Source organism: Syzygium oleosum, unplaced genomic scaffold, assembly GCF_021117445.2.
Source record: "Syzygium oleosum isolate NSW1041296 unplaced genomic scaffold, Sole_v2.1 Sole_v2.04, whole genome shotgun sequence".
Lineage (NCBI taxonomy): Eukaryota > Viridiplantae > Streptophyta > Magnoliopsida > Myrtales > Myrtaceae > Syzygium > Syzygium oleosum.
The window spans coordinates 8,338,792-8,358,866 of record NW_026607488.1 but is presented as its reverse complement, the minus strand read 5'-3'; the positions used below and the strand labels follow the sequence as shown (position 1 = coordinate 8,358,866).

Sequence of the window (20,075 nt, the reverse complement as noted above, 5' to 3'; positions counted from 1 at the left end):
ATAATGGGTTTGTGATGTGGTCAAATTCATGAACTTATTGCTGGAAAACAGTAGTTTGGGTTCTCAATGTCTGGACACGAATGTGTAAGGGTTGCATTTTGATTTCACTTTCATCTCCCATTAGACCGCTCGGGAATCGGACCTGACCGTAACCAGTCCTTTTGGTCCAATTCCCGACTCCTGGGTGGGATCGGACCGGACAGAAAACCGATTACCCCTAGTTTAACGGCCTTTATCATGTTAATCTAGATATGGTTACCGCAAACGAACTTATATCGTGCTTTTATTTTTCACGTAAAGAAAGTACATCAATCTTTCTCTTGTTCTCTCTTTAGGAATTTGTTTTTTCTCTGGGCAAAGAAAATTAAGTAATCCTCACGGGCAAAACTTTGTGCTTATCTAAAAATTAAGGGAAAATTTCAAATAAATGCATGAAGTTGGGCCATATTCAAAAATTGATACTGAGTGGACGTTATCTAAAATAAGAGCATGAAGTGGCTAAGGTAGTCTCAAACAAGGGCCTAAACTCGCCAGCGGACTTTTTCTTGCGACTAGATCAGGGGCAATTTTGTCCAACAAATCAATTGGGTAAAAAATTGGATAAAATCTCCCAAATTGATTTGGGACTAGGATTTTCCTTCAATTTTTCACATTTTTTTCCTCTTCTCCCAGTTGCTCAAGCAAAACGCTTTCGCCCGATCCTGCTCCTCGCCAGCTTCAATCCGTCGTCCGCCGTCGGCTCTTCTTTCCCAGGCTCCGTCGTCCGCGAACTTCAACTCCGTCGTTGGTTTTTGGGTTCATTTTCGATTTGCCGATCGTTAGAATTGCATGTGTGCTCGTCGCGCCTCTCTGGTTTCGACTCTCTGTCCGGATCTTCGCTTCTCGATCGAGTCGCCGCCGATTCTGTTCCGTCTTCTTCTCTTTTCCACGGTTTTTATCGACCATTTTGGGTTGTTAGAAACGTTTCGTTTTTCGTGGAGTCGTGCGTATTTGGTTCGCCTCTGGCTTTTCGCTGGGGTTTTTCCGTGGCTTCTGCGACTGATGGAGGTTTTGGGGTCGGCTCTTAGCGTTTGTGATAGCGAGCTTATCACGGTGCTTGTTCACTCCGTGTCGTTGAAGAAATGCAGTGTTGTTTGATCTCTAGGAAGAAAAGTTTGTGTCGTAGTTGCAGTCTCTGATTCGGAGCTGACCGTTCGGTTACAGTAATCTCGAATGAGAAGGTTGCTGTAGAATTAAATTGAGTTGTTTCTGGGATTTTGAATTTTGAATGTTTGGTTTATTCACGGGGCTCGATTTTATAGAGGTGCTCAGCTGGTGTGTGTTGCTAGTGAGCTTTATAGGAGCCGGAAATTGCTATTGGTAAAGCCACGAATCATGTTGAGCGTGATTATCATGTTTAGCGCGAACCGGACATTGCTATTTGTGGGTAATCCCGTCGAGCGCGATTACCCACATAGTACCCTCGAGGTAAATCGCATGTGCTTATTTTTTGTTTATTCGAAGTTGTTTCGCTCTATTTCAAAACTAACAGACACTTTTTTTTTTTTCAGACCAGATGTGGGAGACATTCTACAGAATGCGAAAAAGGGCGGTCTCAATGTGATTCAAACTTATGTCTTGTGGAACATTCATGAATCGCAGGGTCAGGTAACACTTTAGCTTCGCTGCTTTTCCTATTTCATGAGCTATTTTTAGGATTTAAGATGTTTCACAATTTGAGCTAAAACTGCAGCACAATTTCAATGGGAACTATGATTTGGTCAAATTCATCAAAATGATCGGTGAGTTAGGAATGTATGCAACGCTAAGGGTGGGTCCATTTATAGAAGCTGAATGGAACATGATTTGATTTCACTACACATTTTCCTCTCAAGACTTTTAGCTATTATATCTTATGATTGTGATATGTGCAGAGGTGTATTGTAGAGGTACCGAACATCACGTTTCGGACCGACAATTCACCATTCAAGGAAAATTATGCTCTTCACAGTTCTCTTAGAGGGAGTGGACATGCCGGATTTTGTTCAGAGTTTCTTCCGACTTGCAGTACCCCATGAAAATGTTCACCAAAGTGATCATAAAGAAGATGAAGATATCCATCTTATCCTTCACTTTGTCCTAAAATTGTTTTTATTTGCACTTGCCTTGACTAATTGAATTATTTTATCCAATTGTAGGTAAAGAGGAGGATGTAAGGACCACAACATGAAAGTGGTAGACGAGAAATTTTTGAGATATGCAAGGGCAGCAAGAGCAACAACATTTTTTTTTGTACTACTGGTTAATATGGATGGATCTCTATAGGTCTATATAGAGAGCAATTTGAAGTTAAAGTATGTATAAATTTGCTGTGTTAGGAAGATTGGTCATGTTGGGATATTTTTCTTTTACATCAAACAATGTGAATCACTATAAGTTAATGTAATGCTATTTAGTCTTCTTTGACTTCTATTGAGTTGTGCCTTTTTCATCATCAATCATCGCCACAGTAGCATAGCAGCAATGCACAGCAATGTTTGCACAATATGGCTAAGTGCTGTACGCACAGCCTGTGTGCGCAGCAAGTGCTGTACTGTGCACTCAGCACGGAAGGTGTTGTGCATTGCTTTCCAACAATTTTAGCTGCAAGCATTTGACCAAGTAACCATCATCACCAACTCATCATTCAACCATCATCAATTCATTAACCGTCATCATCAACTCAACGGCAAGCACATGATCAAGCAACCATCATTAACCAAACTCATCAATAAACACCTGATTCATTAAACTTAAATATTTGCATTACAAAAAAAGAACAGATGAGTTTACAAAACAATTAAACTTACCACTAATCACAGCCCATCAACTCATTAACCGTCATCATCAACTCAACCGCAAGCACATGATCAAGCAACCATCATTAACCAAACTCATCAATAAACACCTGATTCATTAAACTTAAATATTTGCATTACAAAAAAAGAACAGATGAGTTTACAAAACAATTAAACTTACCACTAATCACAGCCCATACTACGACAACCAATCTAAAGCTCCAAAAATACACCTACAACAACCGATCACAATCCCAAAATGTAATACATTATCACCCATGAAATTACCAGTCCACCCAATAAAATCTTCTCTCTTTTTGCTTTGTTGAAAGTCGACTTCAATTAATCTTGTTCTTTGCGAGAGCCCAGCGATAACTCCGTGGGAGTTCTTATCACCAATAATTGCACGCCAACTACACAGCACAAACTTTTTTTAACCTGCAAGGTTGACCATCACTCAAGTTTCTTGTCATAGGCTGTATTGTGTTCAAGTCGTGCTTGAAAGTATAGTCAAATCGACTCATCGTAGGAAATGTCAAACAAAACAAAAAAAAAAGATAGGTAACACGATTCCAAGAAGGTTGTTGCTCTGATCTAGAGCTAGGAAAAAATCACATAGATTTTCTTTGCCTCGGCAATAAATGAAATGGCGATACAGAGCTTGTGACCACCTTTGATTTGACAAGGACTCTTCACTTCAAATTGCACCTGACCCTTATAATTAATTCTCAAGGAGAATCCAAGACATAGATTGATACACAAATATAAAAGTTTGTACCAAATGATTTCAGAAGTAAAATTTAGGATATTCTTGAATTGTTATGTGATGCAGCATTGAACAAGAGGGCCAGGTGGGTGTGTGATCTACACATCAATTTGCTAATAAAATCAGAACCCAAAGACATTCTCCACTTTTCTCTGAATTTGCACAAGAATGGCACCTTCCTGAGGAAAGTGATCAATGTTATCCTCTCTTTCTAGTGGCAGTCAAATCTATTTTTGTGTGCGAAGACTTAAGCTTATTACTGATTAGTACTTTCATGTTAGTTTTATGAAATAGAGCGAAACAAATTCCAATGAACAAAAAATAAGCACATAAGATTTACCTCGAGGGTACTATGTGGATAATCGCGCTCAACGTGATTCATGGCCTTAAACAAAGCCATATTTAGATCCTACAAAGCTCAATAGCAACACACATCAGCTGAGCAACTTAATAAAATCGATTCCTATGAATAAAGCAAAGATTCAAAATTGAAAATCGAGCAGCAAAGATCCGGACAGAGAGTCGAAACCGAAGAGGCGCAATGAGCATACATGCAATTCTAACGTCGGCAAGAGAGAACGCATGTGAGTGAAAAGGGGAGGGAAGGGGAGGGGGGTGCTCCAAGAACACGAACCCACGCCCCCTTAATCTCGACGGGGACGCGGGAACGCATCTTGCAGCCAAGGCATTACTTTACTACACCTTCGAAACGGCGATGTCTCGTTTGTGTCATCTAACGAAATTTTAATGAGCGATTTTGGATTGAAATACTAGGTCACGCCATGCCAGAGCGGCTAAGTAATCTAAGCATTGAGTGTTCGGACTTCTTAAAGCACCCATTTAATTTCACTAAATCATGTTTCTTCCTTTCTTTCTTTCACAGTCGTCATTGCCGGACCTAATAATTGAAGTTCAAGAACATAATTGACCAAAAAAAAATTCAAAGACTCAATTAAACATTTCACAAAATTTCATGATCTATTGGTGCCTTTATCCCTCTTTTTATGCCGTAGACTTTCTTTCCTAATGCAATATTCAATTACAAAGTCACTTTTTGTTTGTTAGATAATTTGAGATTAATCTCTTTTAGCTTCAACGCCCAGTTTGTGATGACCATGCTACGTCAGTTTTGAAAATCCTCTGCTTTAGTTCGATCTTTGACTTGACATGCTTTACTGATGTTTTTTGGTGTAGCTTTCTTTTGTTACAATTTTCCTCTACTTTTGTCACCTGGTGGAGACAAGGTTTTGTCAACTCATTTAATACTACTATGATGAAGCTTGATTTAATTTTTTTGTTAAAACAATTCGTGGCATTGCTTCATTTGTTAATCACAATTAAGTTATCCTAAGAAAAAAAAACAATAGAAGAAAAATCGCCATGTGTTAGGTGGAGAGAGTGTCGATGTCAACTTCTCATAAAGCACCACGAGTACGCACCGTCACAGATTTATCTAATTAAACTTAGATAAGATTAGACAATGAAATACAGAAATGGGAAAGACTGAAAAATGGGGGATATGCATCTTTTAGAGTGAACAGGAAGAACTACCAAAGAAGTTGGCTGATTGTTCGGAAGGAGACACGGGAAGGGAAAAGAAAAAAAAATGAAGAAATTAAGGCAAAGTACGAATGAAATAGGAAAGAGTGCCACCTGTCACATATACATATATGGCCTCCTTGAAAGTAGGCCCGGGATGGATTTCCTACACCAATAGCAATCTCCGGCAAAGTCACCGTACTCGCCTAACAGTGGGCATGCATGAACATCTCGACAGCATGTGTTTGGAACTGCAGGCACACCTTGCAGCGCTTTACAGTGAGAGAGTTGCAAGTTCCGCAACTTGTGTAGTTCTGATAGATCAGGCAAACCTTGCAATGATTCACATTGACATATTTTCAAATACCCCAATTGATGTATTTTTGATAGGTCAGTTATTCTTTCTATGGATCTGCATTCACCAATAGTTAATTGGTCTAGCGATTTCATTTCTCCCAAATCTCGAATCTCAATTAGCTGTGAACACGAATAGATTTCCAAATCCGTGACATTCCTTAAGTTTGATAGACCTGATAGCCTCACCAGCAATTTACAGTATTCCACTTTTAAATGAAGGAGGTTCTCTGACAGTTTAAACTCGATGTCTCTCAATCCCCATCTAGAGAATATTAACTCATCCAAACATCTCAATGCGGAGAGGAAGGGCTGCTCTGGCGGTGACTTGACACCGTTTAATTCCAAATAACGAAGATCTAAAGGAAGCCTTGGGAGAGATCGAGGATCATCACAAAATATGCAGACTCAAAAGTCGAGGAGGCCATGTGATATCTATATTTCCATAACCGCAGTTTACCAATTGTTCGAGATTCTCGAACATCCCCATGTCCTTCGGTAGCTCTCTTATCTTACTCCCATACATCCATAAGCTCTCCAGCCTTTTAAGAAATTCAATAGAAGCAGGCAATTCTGTAATTTTTGTATAGGACAAGTCTAGGACGAGCAATGATTCTAGTCCTCCAATGGAGTTTGGTAGCTCCCTTATCTGAGTGTATCCCAGGTCCATTATCTCCAACCTTTTGAGATCTGTAATAGAATCAGGTAACTCTCGTATCTTACTTTTAATCGCAACTAAGAACCGCAGTCCTTTAAGGTATCCAATGGAAGCAGGCAGTACTATAATATCAGTATACCGCAAGTCTAAGTCGAGCAACGATTCTAGTCCTCCAATGGAGTTTGGTAGCTCCCTCATCCGAGTGTATCCCAGTTTCATTTTCTCCAACCATTTGAGATCTCCAATAGAATTAGGTAACTTTCTGATTCTTGTGTTGAACAAATTCAATTCAACCAATGATCTCAATTTCCCAATGGAGTTTGGAAGATTTCTAAGCCAACAACAATGCTCTAAAGACATGAACATCAAACCTGCCATCCCTCCAATAGATGGGTGAAGCTCTCGCATACATTGCCCCTCTAGCTTTAAACTTGACAGGTTCTTTAGACGGCATATTGTAGAAGGTATTGTGCACAGGTCAAAATGGGGGCTTCTAGACAACGTTGACAGCTGAACTCTAGCTGCAATTATTTCCAAGCGCTTTAGGCGCTCTAGCTTACCGATAGAGCTACCGATTTGTGTTGACTCTGGACAATGTTCAGCAAAAACCAATATCCTCAAATTCAAGCACGTTGAGAAGTCGAGAGTTGTCGAGAGATGGCATCTCACGAGATATAGAACTTTCAAGTCATGAGTTGCCTGTGAAACAATTTAGAATTAGAAAAGTAAGGCAAGGGAAATGGCAACAAACGTATACATGGGATACAAAACCATACCAAGCATGGAACCCATCCATTCCAGTTCTTGGGAATTTCACTGTCTGAAAGCTTGAACACGACTAAGTTCTCTAAGCATAGATTGACCGCCTGCAAGTCTGAAGGGCAACAATGCCAAGAGAGCCATTTTAAACTCGAGAGAAGATTTTTGAAGTCTCCTGTCAAGTTCCCCCCCTCTAATTCCAATAACCTTAAGTTAGGCAGTCGTGAAAACTCTTCACTTGTAAAGTTGTGCTCTTTTGGAAGTCCAGTTAGTTTGAGTGCTGTGATGTTATCTGTTCCCTGGCAACATGACAAGGCATAAGAGAACTTTCTACGGTAAAGAAAAAGAGCGAAGCATTCCATTAGTAAATATTGCATAGACTAGTTCTGTAAATAAACCAGAGAAGATTAGAGCGAGTAATTTTGCAATGTGGAAAATGGGGATATGCATCTTTACAGTGAACAGGAAGAACCACAAAAAAGTTGGCTGATTGTTTGGAAGGGGACAATGAAATAAAGAAATGGGAAGGGAAAAGAAAATTGAAGAAAATAAGGCAAAGTACGCGTGAAATGGGAAAGAGTACCAAGTGTCACCCCCACATTGTTCGCCTCCTTGAAGATTGGCCCGGGTTGGACTTCCGACACCACCGGCAAAATTCGAAAAAGTCACGAGGCACGCCTAACAATGGGCATGCATGATGCTGGAGATCAATTATGGAGTTTGGTAAATCGGGCAAACCTTGCAGTGATTTGCAGTGACTTACATACAAATACTTCAATTTATGTAGTTTTGATAAATCAGGTAACCTTTTTATAGAGCTCCCATTGATAATGAGTAATGCCTCCAGCGAGTGCGGCAAATCAGGCAAACCTTGCAGTGATTTACAGTTGCGTATGGACAAACTTTGCAACTTATGTAGTTTTGATAGATCAGGTAACGTTTTCATGAAACTGCAATCACTAAGTAGTAATTTCTCCAATGATTCCATTTCTCCCAAATCTTGAATCTCGATTAGCAGTGAGCAACCAATGATATTTAAATTTTCGACCTTTCGTAAGCTAGACAGACCCGATAGCCTCACCAGTGATTTACAGCTATCCACCGTTAAATAATGGAGATTCTCTAGCTGCTCAAACTTGATCTCTCTCAATCCCCATCCAATGAGTGTTAATTCAGGCAAATGTCTCAATTCGGAGAGGAGTAGTTGCTCTATCGGTAACTTGACACCGTGTAATGCGAAACTACGAAGACCTAAAGGAAGACTTGGGAGAGATTGAGGATCATCACAAAATACGGAGAGTCTCGAAAGTTGAGGAGGCCATGTGAGAGATCGAGGATCATCACCAAATATAGAAAGTTCCGAAAGCTGTGGAGGCCATGTGATATCTGTATTTCTACAACCGGGGTATGCCAACGATTCAAGATTCTCCAACATTCCTATGGGATTCGGCAGCTCCCTTATCTTACTCTTGTACATATTTAAGTGCTTCAGCCTTTTAAGATATCCAATAGAAGCAGGCAGACTTGTAATCTTTGTATATCGCAAGTCGAAGTCGATTAATGACATAAGTCCTCCAATGGAATTTGGTAGTTCCCTTATTTGAGTGTGTCCCAGGTCCATTTTCTCCAACCTGTTGAGATCTCCAATAGAATTCGGTAACTCTCTTATCTTACTGCAATACATATTTAAGCGCTGCAGTCTCTTAAGATATCCAATAGAAGCAGGCAGTGTTGTAATCTCGGTACATTGCAAGTCAAAGTCGAGCAATGATTCTAGTCCTCCAATGGAGTTTGGTAGCTCTCTTATCCGAGTGTATCCCAAGTACATTTTCTCCAACCTTTTGAAAACTGTGATAGAATCAGGTAACTCTCGGATTCTTGTGTTAAACAAATTCAATTCGAGCAACAATCTCAATTTCCCAATGGAGTCTGGAAGCTTTCTAAGCCGATAACACTGCACTAAAGACAAGCATGTCAAGCACGCCATCTCTCCAATAGATGGATGAAGCTCTCGCATACACTGCCCCTCTAGCTTTAGACTTGACAGGTGCTTTAGACGGCATATTGCAGAAGGCACTTTGTACAGGTCAAAATGGAGGCTTCCAGAAAACTTTGACGGCTGAACTCCAGATGCAATTATTTCCAAGCGCTTTAGGTGCTCTAGCTTACCGATAGAGCTACCGATTTGTGGCGACTCCGGAAAATGTTCAGCAAAAACCAGTATCCTCAAATTCAAGCACGTTGAGAAGTTGGGAGTTATCGAGAGATGGCATCTCATGAGATGTATAACTTTCAAGTCGCGATTTGCCTGTGAAACAAATTAGAATTAGAAAAGTAAGGCAAGGGAAATGGCAACAAACATATATGTAATACGAAATCATACCAAGCATGGACCCCATCCATTCCAGGTCTTGAGAATCTCACTGTCCGAAAGCTTGAGCACAACTAAGTTCCGTAAACATAGATTGATTGCCTGCAAGTCTGAAGGGCAACGACGCCAAGAGAGCCATTTTAAACTCGAGAGAAGATTTTTAAAGTCTCCTGTCAAGTTCCCTCCCTCTAATTCCAACAACCTTAAGTTAGGCAGCCGTGAAAACTCTTCACTTGTAAAGTTGTGCTCCTGTGGAAGTCCAGTTAGTTTGAGTGCTGTGATGTTATCTGTTCCCTAACAACATGAAAAGGCATAAGTGAACTTTCTACGGTGAAGAAAAAGAGCGAAGCATTCCGTGATTAAATATTGCATAGACCTATTCTATAAGTAAACCATTCAGTTTTCTTCTACTTTGGGGTTGTAAATGTAAGCAATTAATATATATTGCTAGATATTGTTAGAATCAGTGATCCATTTTCAAGAAGCATCTAGACCTCTCCTTCTCTGCAAAGACAACAATAATATCTTGGATATAAGTCCACGTATGCTTGTGCCTAGAAAAATTTTAAAAGAAAAAAATATATATCTAAGCACAACTCGGCAGAGATTTTCCCTGTCAAAGTCGATGGAATTGCCCCATAAGTAGAGCTTAGAATCATTCATGTAATTGTGTGGGGAGCAGTATAACTACTTTGTTGAAATAATGAAACTATATTTTTTCTTATCCCATTGGCTATATCCTTGGAGTTCTCTTACCTTGTTCTCTTGTCATCCTCTTCCGAATATATCCCGCACACAAACAAACTAGCACATTAAACCACAAACTAAATAGTGATATCAAAATCATGCTTTCGCGATCCAACATTGGTATCGGACCAAAAACCAACTAGTATCAGACCAACAACCAACAGATATAAGTCATGATATTACTGTCATTTCACTCAAACTTGACAAATGTAGTTTTATGCGATGCACAACACAGACAAAAGAACACATCTAGGAATATAATTTAAGCTTTGAGCAGATGTTTCCATGATCGAAAAGACGGTAGCTATGAATAAAATGTACCTTTCTATGCTGCACTACGTTCAACGCATCCTTGGGAGACCATAGTCTACTACGCTTCTCCAGAAATTTGTGTTCTTTTCGAACAATTTCTCTTCCAAGGTCTCTTAGCAGGTCATGCATCGACAGTTTGTCATTACCATCAACCTTTATCAAAGACATACGAGAAAGGACAGGGATCTCAATTTTGGGGGAAAAATCCAATGCTTTCCACATATAATGTGGATGGATTCTTTCTTTACCAATAAAGTAACACGCGATATCAAGAAAAATTTCTTTTTGTGCATCCTCTAGCATTTCAAAGCTAATCTTTAATTTGTGACAGACATCTCGATTGGGAACTAAATCTAATTTCTTCGACGTGGCTTTCCAATCTGGTTTACTTTTGCCATAAAGAGAGGAACCGATAACCACGAGAGCCAAAGGAAGTCTACCGGTTTTGCAAATAATATCGTGAGAAATATGATCATAATCATGTGGAGGAGAATCCATTTTGAATGCATGCTTGCTAAAAAGTTGAAGAGCATGGCGACTGGACAATTCTCTCATTTGATAGATTGTAAACTCTTTGAAATGCGTCCGGACATTATTTTCTCGGTTCTCCTCTTCAATCGGCAAAAAGTTCGTGTCCCTTGTTGTAATAATAATTCTGCTCCCTGGACCAAACCAATCAGGCTTTTCAGCAAGTTTTGAGAGTTGATCCATTTCATCTAAGTCATCTAGAACAATGAGGACTTTCTTGCGGCGGAATCTCGTGTTAATTTGGTAAATCCCTGCATCAGAGTCATAAAACTCGTGTGGATTGGAGTTGAGAATTTCCGACAATAATTGCTTTTGCAATTGAACGACTTTGCTGCCATTTGAAGCTTCTCGAACATTCGAAATAAAGCTGCACCCGTGAAATCGACTGGAAATTTGGTTAAAGACGACTTTGGCAAGAGTCGTCTTACCGATGCCCCCCATTCCGTGGATTACCAGATAACGAACATCAGGTGAACCTTCATCTATTAGGCGCATGACATCATCAACACAATCCTCAATTCCGACTAAATGATCCGGCAGCTTTTTGTCTTTTTTATTCAGCTTGATCGAAACTTCAGCAACGATTATTTTAATGAGTTCGCCGTGACTGTCATATTTGATAAAAGGGTCTAGTAAGAAACATCCAAATAGAATATTAAACTATCGAGCTCCGGAATATTATGAATTAAACATAAACCAACCATAGAGGAGGGGTGAGGGAGGAAGCGGGTGCGACCACCCCCTCTCCCATAAATTATTTGTATATATACTCTGTGGATATGTAGGAAAAAAGTCGACCGTAAGTGAATTGCACCCCTCCTCCTCAATCAACCAAAATCCAGTCAATTTACTTAAAACGAATTGCAATTGGGTATTTTATACTATGGTCAAAGATGTAAATTGCTAAGATAAGGATGAAATCTTAAACTTTGTAAAAGATTCTCCCTCATCCATAAATTGTTAAAAATCGAAACCTTTAGATTTTCTTCCACTAAATATATGCAAAGAATTTGTTTATTCATTTTTTATTGCTCACATACAGTGTGTGCTCGGTTTACTAGTTTTGCATGGAGTAAAATAGTAATAGCTAGAACAATTGTTTTATTAAAACAAACCTACATAACAGTATTTTAGAAGTTAATAAAAAGGGAGTTTTATTCAATCTAAAGGATGCAAATTGAATAATGAATTCAGATTGGATTTGTCATGTCTAAATAGAGAATTCATCTAGTTTTGAAAGGAATTGATTTAATTGGTCAGAAAAGTCATGTATGTTTTGAAAGGAATTGATTTAATTGAGTGGATGTGTAGTGAGTAGTCATAAAATATGTGGAGATTGAGTGACAATTAGATGAAAAAGAGAACGATGGGTAGTTGTAACTTTTAATGCAAGGATGATAATATTTCTTATTATTTATAGCTATATCAATTAAATATCTAATCAAAGAAAAAAATAAAAGCCCAAACCTTACCCGGTATCTTTGAGATGCCATCCGCTCATATCAGGGACCTTCTCCAGAGCCTTCTTCCATATCTGCACGACCTCGCAGCCATACTTCTCCTCGTGCTTCTGCAGAGCATCATGGTACAGCTTAGTTTTAAGCTTGACATCTCTGGGTTCCACGTCAAAGAAGACCGGCAGAATCATCGCTTTGCGATACACCATGTATGCAAGCTCGCGAAGACACCACGCACTGACAGCGTAGTTTCTAGAGAAGATGGGAATACAAATTGAGGAGCTCTCGATCGCACGCTTCAGTTCGCCTTCGATCTCTTCGCCTTTTCTGATCTCTTCGTTGTCTATGAAAACGCGAATGCCAGCTCCATCCATGGCGTGATAGAGGCAATCGGCAAAATTCTGGCGAGTGTCAGGCCCTCTAAAACTCAAGAACACCTCGTATTCAGCCCCCAGCGACGACTCAACATCGCCTCTACTGGTCGATGCCGCTGTTCCATCCGAATATTTCCTCATTGCAATCTTCGGGAGCTAAAGGGTAGTGGTCGAGTTGAATAATGAGGAGAGAGATGTAAGAGAGTAGTGTCTAATGCATGCAAATCTGGAGGTATTTATAGACGAGCCAAAGAATCGTGGGAAGGGCTGCGGAAATTTCCTGCAATAAAATAGTATTTTATAAACCATTCTGATTAATAATTTCAATTGATTCCACCTCACGATCCAATTTACTAAACTCAAAACTTTCCCCCAGGCCACAACAGGACAAGTTCAAATCTGATTTCATAAACTCGTCTCGTTTATTATTCGCACCGGGAACAATAAGTAGAATACTTATTTGAGCTCGAAGTTTGTGAATTGGTTCTAAATACGACCGCACTGTCGTTTTAAAGGCAATTTGTAATGGATTCTCCAATCAATTTCATTTTTTGTTAAACACCAGAATTTCTTTCAAGTGATTTTCGACACGATCAAACATAAGAAAAAGACTCATCTTTCATGAAAACAATTCCACTAATTTCCATCAAACAAACAGACTCAAAAATATATATATCAATCAATTTCACGTCAAGTTCTAATTAACAATACCGACCCATTGGCCTTTGCAACTTCACGAACAAGATCATTTCAAAGGTGCAAGGTAACCGGTTAAGAACGTGGCTACCTCAATTGATTGCAGTGGAACAGAGTGCCTTTGTTAGCGGAAGGCAGATTCAGGATAATATCCTGATAGTTCAAGAGGTACTGAACCAACGAATCAGGAAAAGGACGAAAAAATTCCAAGCAGTGCTAAAATTAGATATGCAAAAAGCCTACGATAGGATTGAGCAGGACTTCCTGGAAGCTTGTATGCTAAAAATGAGTTTCTGTAGAAAATGGGTCTCGTGGATCATGCAATGTGTCACTACTATCTTATTTAGTGTGAAGTTCAATGGGGAGCCTTTGCCTTCTTTCAACCCGACATGTGGAATCCGACAAGGTGACCCTCTCACCTTATCTTTTTATACTTGTGGCTAATGTCCTCTCCTTACTATAAAAAGCAGTTGAAGATGGTCGAGTAAAAGGAATAAAGCTAATTGACATTGCCCAAGTCTCTTCCACTTGTTGTTTGTGGACAATTCTATCTTTCTCCCGAAAGGGAAAGTTATAGAATGCCAAAACCTGGCTAACATTCTCTATCAATACTGTTTTGCCATGGGCCAGGCAATCAATTTAAACAAGTCAGGTGTTTTCTTTAGCTCAGGCTACCCCCAGAATCTTCGTAGGAATATGGCACAGGAATTGAGAGTCCCAGAAATAGACAAAACACGGAAATAATTGGGTATCCCTTCGGATCAGGGCGTATCAATGAAACAAATGTTCGCTTGGATACAGGCTAGGGTAATTATGAAACTTGAAGGGTGGAAGGAAAAGATGATGTCAAAGGCTAGAATGGAGATCCTATTGAAAACGGTTGTCAAGGCGCTCCCGCAATATGCCATGTCAATCTTCAAGATACCACTTTCCCTTTGTAAAGCCATTGAACAAAAGATTGTTTCATTCTGGTGGAAAAACAATGATTCCAAGGCTAGTATACACTGGAAGTGCTAGGAGGTAATGAAAAAGAGGAAGGACAGTGGAGGTATGGGTTTTTGTGACCTAATTACATTTAATAGGGAAATGCTAGGCAAACATGCTTGGAGGATGGCACAATTACCTTCGACGCTTTGGTGCCAAATACTGAAAGGGCTCTACTTCCCCAATACTGATTTTTGGCATGCGAGGAAAGGACAGAGATCGTCCTGGGGGTGGCACAGCTTGCTGATTGGAAGAGATGCATTAGCTGGCTCAGTTCAATGATCAGTAAGTAATGGAAAATCGATTAGAATCGTGAAGACAAGTGGACAAGATTGGGCACAATTGCAAGTCCATCAAACCAAGATGATCCCCAATTAGTGTCTGAACTGATTGATAGAGACCAGGCGAAATGAAATGAACAAAGCCTTTATAGCTTGTTTGAAGACAATATTGTGGAGCAAATCTTGGCCATCCCCATCCCACCTATGGAAGAGAAAGATAGACTAATATGGACAGCAGCCAAATCAGGGAATTACTCAGTTAAAAGAGGGTACAATCATCTCACAAAAGAAGCAGACAGCCCAGCCAATCAACAAGCCTCGTCCTCGTGCCAAATACCACGAGCCCTATGGTCTAAAGTGTGGAACATGAACACCCTACCCAAAATCAAACTATTCCTCTGGCAAGTTTGCCAAAATGCCTTGCCTATAAAGGAAAACTTGTTCAAGCGAAGAAACTTACCTGACCCACTGTGCCCAGTGTGTAAGACGCCCCCCCAAACACCAAAACACCTCTTTCTCCTTCGTCCCTGGACAACCAAAGTTTGGTCAGACCACAATTTACAAATCTGAACACTCCGTAACGAATGTAAGATTCCTAAGGCAAGGTCCAGATGGGTAGCTTAAAAAATTCCTTCTTTTACCTCTTTTCAAAGTAATATCCTTCTAGCCGACGAAAATCCATTTCCCTCTAACTAAAAATTACGCCCTATTAACTTGTAAAGATTATTTGCTAAATTATCCAAATATATTCCCTAATTGAATATTATGGTAGTCTATTATGTAATTGATTTTTTATTCTAAAGTGTCAGCTAAATAATAAAGGTTCTCCAAATACAATATACGAGCAATAGGAGCCCTTGTTTGTTTTATAGCAATTCCCTTGTTTGTTTTATACTAGTGTGATTTACCGAAAGAAGAAGAGTAACTCTCCACGTGCACTTTGTGTTATCGGTTCTATAGCAATTCCCTTGTTTGTTTTGTTGTTACTCTACTAGATAACAATAAAAAAACACAAATAAATTTATCTAATTAAAAATATTCTATCAACTATTCTAATCGATACCCACCAAAAAGAAAATATGTAACATCAATGGATTCCATGGTGCACGTGAATGATCTTTTCAAATTTAAGATAAAGAAAGCATTTCATTGATGTATAACATTCTATTTAACTAAGTGAAATATGTCATATACAGGTTCTTATTCAAGAGAAAAAGTATTTTTTTTCAAGATAAAGATTTCACAGATAAAGATATATTGTTGGACAAAGAATTCGGACCAAATATTCTGTAATGGGTGTGAGACTCTTACGGTAACTCTCAAAGAGAGTAGCAAAAAATATATTTTTTTCTTTTTTCGAAGTATTATCTTTCTCATAAATGGCAATAACATTTCCCTCTAAATAAGAATTACACGCTATTAACTTGCATAAGATCATTTTCCAAGTATTTTTTATTCTAAATTGTCAACTAAATAACAAAGGTTCTCAAAATACATTATATGTGCTATTGGAGCCCTAAGCTTTTTTTATTGTTTGTTGATGGAGCCTTAAACATTCTATTTAGTAAATTGACTCCTAAGCCTTTTTGGAAAATGTGTAATTGAGTCCCAATCTCCCTGCTGGGGACATTTACTCATCGCAAAATATCATGTCCTTTTAGGTTTTCACAAAACTAAACATTATTTTACAATAATCAAGGAATAAAACACATAAGTTTCGTTGAAAATTGACCGAGAAACTTGATTATGAGATTTATTGAAAGTAGAATCAAAGTTTCTTCCATAACTTTATGTGACTCAAGAAAAAATCAAAATCATATTCTTAGAGTTTTTCCTATCTGTTTAGATTTTCTATAATCAAGTTATCTATTCAATGATCACCGATCAATAACATTCCTATGCTTTATTTCTGATTGTGGTTAAAATGATGCTTCATCTCATAACAATCTAAAAGAGTATAACTGCCCTTTTACTAAAGGTCAAAGGCAATGATGTTAATTGCATCTTTGTCAAATTACTAAGGACTCAATCGACTGAAAATAAAAGATCTAGGACATGATTAATCAACCATCAAAACATTAGTACTTTTGCAACTAGTGTGATTAACTAAAATAAGAAGAGTAACTCTCCACAACACTCTGTGTAATCTGTTCTATTAAAATTCCCTTGTTTGTTTTTTTTTTACTCTATTAGATAAAGTTACAAAAAATACATAAATTAAGCTAACGAAACTATAGTTTCGATTTCAATTTCACTATAGCAGAAAATTCGATTTAGGTATTAATGACATAAGTCTTAGTCCAGTGTCATGCACTTGTCATTATTTTTGTCAAAATATCCCACATTGCTACTAGGTTTTATATTCTCTTTATATACATGTGGTCTTCCTATACCTTTCGGCTTAAGTTTTTAGATTGAACTTTTCTAGCATTGTATAAAAGCTAGATTCTATCTCAGTTTTACTTTACTGATATGTTTTTCAAAAAGAGAAAAAACAATAGACAATATGCATCGATTTTTAGTTAGTCACGCAGTGCTTTTTTCCTTTTCAGAGTCAGGTAAAGTTGAACGGGTTGAAATATTCGTACGTGGAATAGGCGTGTTCAAACCATCAGTCATTCACTTCTGACACAATTCCAAGCAAATAACATTTTATCAAGTATACCGACGGTGTTTAATAGTAAGAAGAGAGATGTAAGAGTAGTGTCTAATAGACATAATTTTGGAGAATTTATCGACGAACCAGAGAGTCAAAGGAAGTCTCTTTGTGCATTGCATTTTTTCATGGAAGGGCCCGAGAAATTGCCCTCAAATAAAAAATTATTCTATCAACAATTCTAATTGATTACCCTCCAAAAAGAAAAATATGCAATTGCATTGCACCTCCCATTCTAAGTCATGGAAAGTCCCCTTCGTTGCGTTGCGCTTTTTCTTGGAAGAGCCCGAGAAATTAAAAATTATTTTATTGCTCCAAAAAAGAAAATATATAATTTTAATTGATGTCAAGTCACGTTCTAATTAATTAATGAACATTGCGACTAAAGAAATAATAACCCTTTAATTGATGTTGTCTGGGCCAGATTCGTGGAAATTGGGGTAACTGGGATGTCACGCCCCGAACCCCCGTCGAGCCCGCTACATCCCACCTCCGGTCGAACAGAGTGCGACGTCCCAGGAACGCCGCCGACCCAACCCAAACATCAGAGTTAAATCGCGGCGGAAGCAATCAAAAATCCCGAACAATAAAATTGGAGAACACCAGGAAGGAACAAATCGACAAACTACCAAGCATATATTACACTTCCAAATATTTACATCATCCGCCAATACAAACCATAAAATAATTTATATGCACACCGAACTGTAAACTCCAAACCACCAAATTATTAAGATCAGCTCTCTAGGTCAGCACTATCCAAAAATGGGGCACATCCTCCTCCCAGAACTATCCCCTACGCCCTCTCGAAGGCGTCCACTCTGACTCACTGTCCTCGGCATCACCACTTGAATCCTCCGCAGCTGTCTGCTCACCCGACGACTCCGAGTCGACCTCAATCTCGACATTCAGGCGGGGGCTCTGAAATGGTTTGGTTGAAATAACCATGAGATCACATCTCAATAAGTCACAACCTAAGCCCCACCTAGGCTATCACGTAATTCCAGACACATCCAAACGCGCAACCAAACAACCACACAACCAGCAATCAAACATTCACACATACCGGACTCTCTCGCATACGCACCATGCACGTTAGCCCACAATCCCAACATACAATTCTTGCACACATGCCATCACACACTTTCCACATATCAATACACACGCCAATCATACCACAGAGACATCACACAGCGCGCGTGCCTCGATTATAAAGCAAAACCTACTTGGGCACGTCCCATACCATACCTAGCAGATTTTACTCCATAATCGCGCACTGCATCACGCGATACAAACACACTCGCACACTAACTCACACCATGCATCACTTTCACAATCCTCTCACTCGTCTTGCCAAATCCCGCTCGTTCTCAACCTTTCCATCACTACCGCGCCCGCGTAAAACGCATCAGGCCAACGGTCTTCTGACCTCGTCAGGCATCGACACCCCGTCGGGCCGGGCATCGTCACCTCGTCAGGGACGGCATCGTCCCGCGTAAACGAACACGCCTCAGGACGGAATCCTACACACACTTTCCTTCTACCGCGCCCGCGTAAAACGCATCAGGCCAACGGTCTTCTGACCACGTCAGGCATCGTCACCCCGTCGGGCCGGGCATCGTCACCTCGTCAGGGACGGCATCGTCCCGCGTAAACGTACACGCCTCAGGACGGACCTCACCCCGCGTAAACGTACACGCCTCAGGGTCTCACCTTTCGAACCAATCCTACATTTCAGTACCTTCGTTCCACTCAAACCACATCTGTCACACGGCCACACCTACACACTGCCAAACACGCACACCTCACACACATTTCACAATTTCACATTCTCATCACACGAACACGCCACCCAATCACACATTCTTGGCACGCGAATACAATACGCGAATGCACTATCACACCACCACATCTCACGGCCAAGCACACACTGCATATCACCAATCCACATTCAGCCCAAGCATAATCCAAATCAGCCCACGATCACAAATCACACAACCACGTACACAATTCAATTCATAGCATAATTCCCACTGATCGATTGCACAATTCAACCCCAATCCAGTCACAACATCACGGTCCTACCCAAGCTTTCTATACCTCAAATTTTCGTCACCAAATCAGTCCACAACCACCAAATAACCAGTCTCTCAATTCAGCCCCAAACAGCCCCTAAAACAGTCACAAAATCCCCTAAACCGAACCCTAAACAGTGACCGGAATCCCATCAAAATAAATAGTAAACGAACTCCAAAAATTATAAATTTTGGATATGTCACAAAACACATCCCGATAAACATTTCTTATGAAGAACACGAAATCTGGTTCAAACTACAACCATGCCTTTTTGTCCCTCGAAATCAGACCAAAATCAGTTTGCTCCAACAGAATATTTTGTCCTCAAAATACATTTATTTCAACACCCCAATCACCTTGAAAAGCTTTGAAATTTTTATATGTTATAGCCACGAATGTACCCAACAAATTTTGCGAAGGAAGTATTTTGAAAATAGGCCTGGAAAAATTTATAAAAATTCGAACAGACCCGAAGGTCTGGTGAACAGTAAATCGGGCATTTTTATTTCGGTCCAAAGATGGACTTCCGAATGGCATCAAATGATTTCCAAAAATTCCCAAATTAAAATATGTTATACTTAAAGATGTTGGGAGAAACTTTCATGAAGAAAACTTCCTCAAATTCAGCCCAAAAAATTTTCTACGAAAATAGCAAACCGGGCGGGTACAGTAACCGCGAATCCGCGATTCACCCCGAACCT

General features: G+C 39.5%; 3 protein-coding genes and 1 pseudogene across 6 annotated transcripts in view; all 4 read right to left on the bottom strand.

Moving 5' to 3' along the window:
- Nucleotides 1–20,075, bottom strand: part of LOC115679425 (disease resistance protein L6-like) — a 56,768-nt gene that overhangs the window by 19,233 nt on the left and 17,460 nt on the right. Inside the window, exon 1 of one of the 4 annotated variants that reach the window (XM_056310880.1) lies at nucleotides 15,103–15,172. The exons of the other annotated variants lie outside the window; for them this stretch is intronic. The gene's annotated coding sequence lies outside the window, so the exon portion shown is untranslated. Of the gene's footprint in view, nucleotides 1–15,102; nucleotides 15,173–20,075 lie in introns of those variants that run through there. 4 annotated transcript variants of the gene reach the window in all.
- On the bottom strand, nucleotides 5,077–6,827 carry LOC115679524 (disease resistance protein RPV1-like; annotated as a pseudogene).
- Nucleotides 7,482–8,957, bottom strand: LOC130137869 (disease resistance protein RUN1-like). The gene has a single exon (XM_056310369.1). The coding sequence runs from the start codon at nucleotides 8,907–8,909 to the stop codon at nucleotides 7,482–7,484; it is 1,428 nt and encodes a 475-aa protein (XP_056166344.1). The 5' UTR covers nucleotides 8,910–8,957.
- On the bottom strand, nucleotides 9,100–12,822 carry LOC115669198 (disease resistance protein L6-like). The gene is made up of 4 exons (XM_056310368.1): nucleotides 12,323–12,822; nucleotides 10,332–11,457; nucleotides 9,317–9,557; nucleotides 9,100–9,200 (listed from the first exon to the last, which is right to left on the bottom strand). Exons 1-4 carry the CDS (start codon nucleotides 12,820–12,822, stop codon nucleotides 9,100–9,102), a joined length of 1,968 nt encoding a protein of 655 aa, XP_056166343.1.

Coding starts and splice junctions, on each gene's coding strand:
- LOC130137869 (XM_056310369.1), bottom strand. CDS start 8,909: ATGCGAGAGCTTCATCCATCTATTGGAGAGATGGCGTGCTTGACATGC.
- LOC115669198 (XM_056310368.1), bottom strand. CDS start 12,822: ATGAGGAAATATTCGGATGGAACAGCGGCATCGACCAGTAGAGGCGAT. Junction 11,458..12,322: donor TGGCATCTCAAAGATACCGG/GTAAGGTTTGGG, acceptor CAAATATGACAG/TCACGGCGAACTCATTAAAA. Junction 9,201..9,316: donor TGTGCTCAAGCTTTCGGACA/GTGAGATTCTCA, acceptor TTTGTTTCACAG/GCAAATCGCGACTTGAAAGT.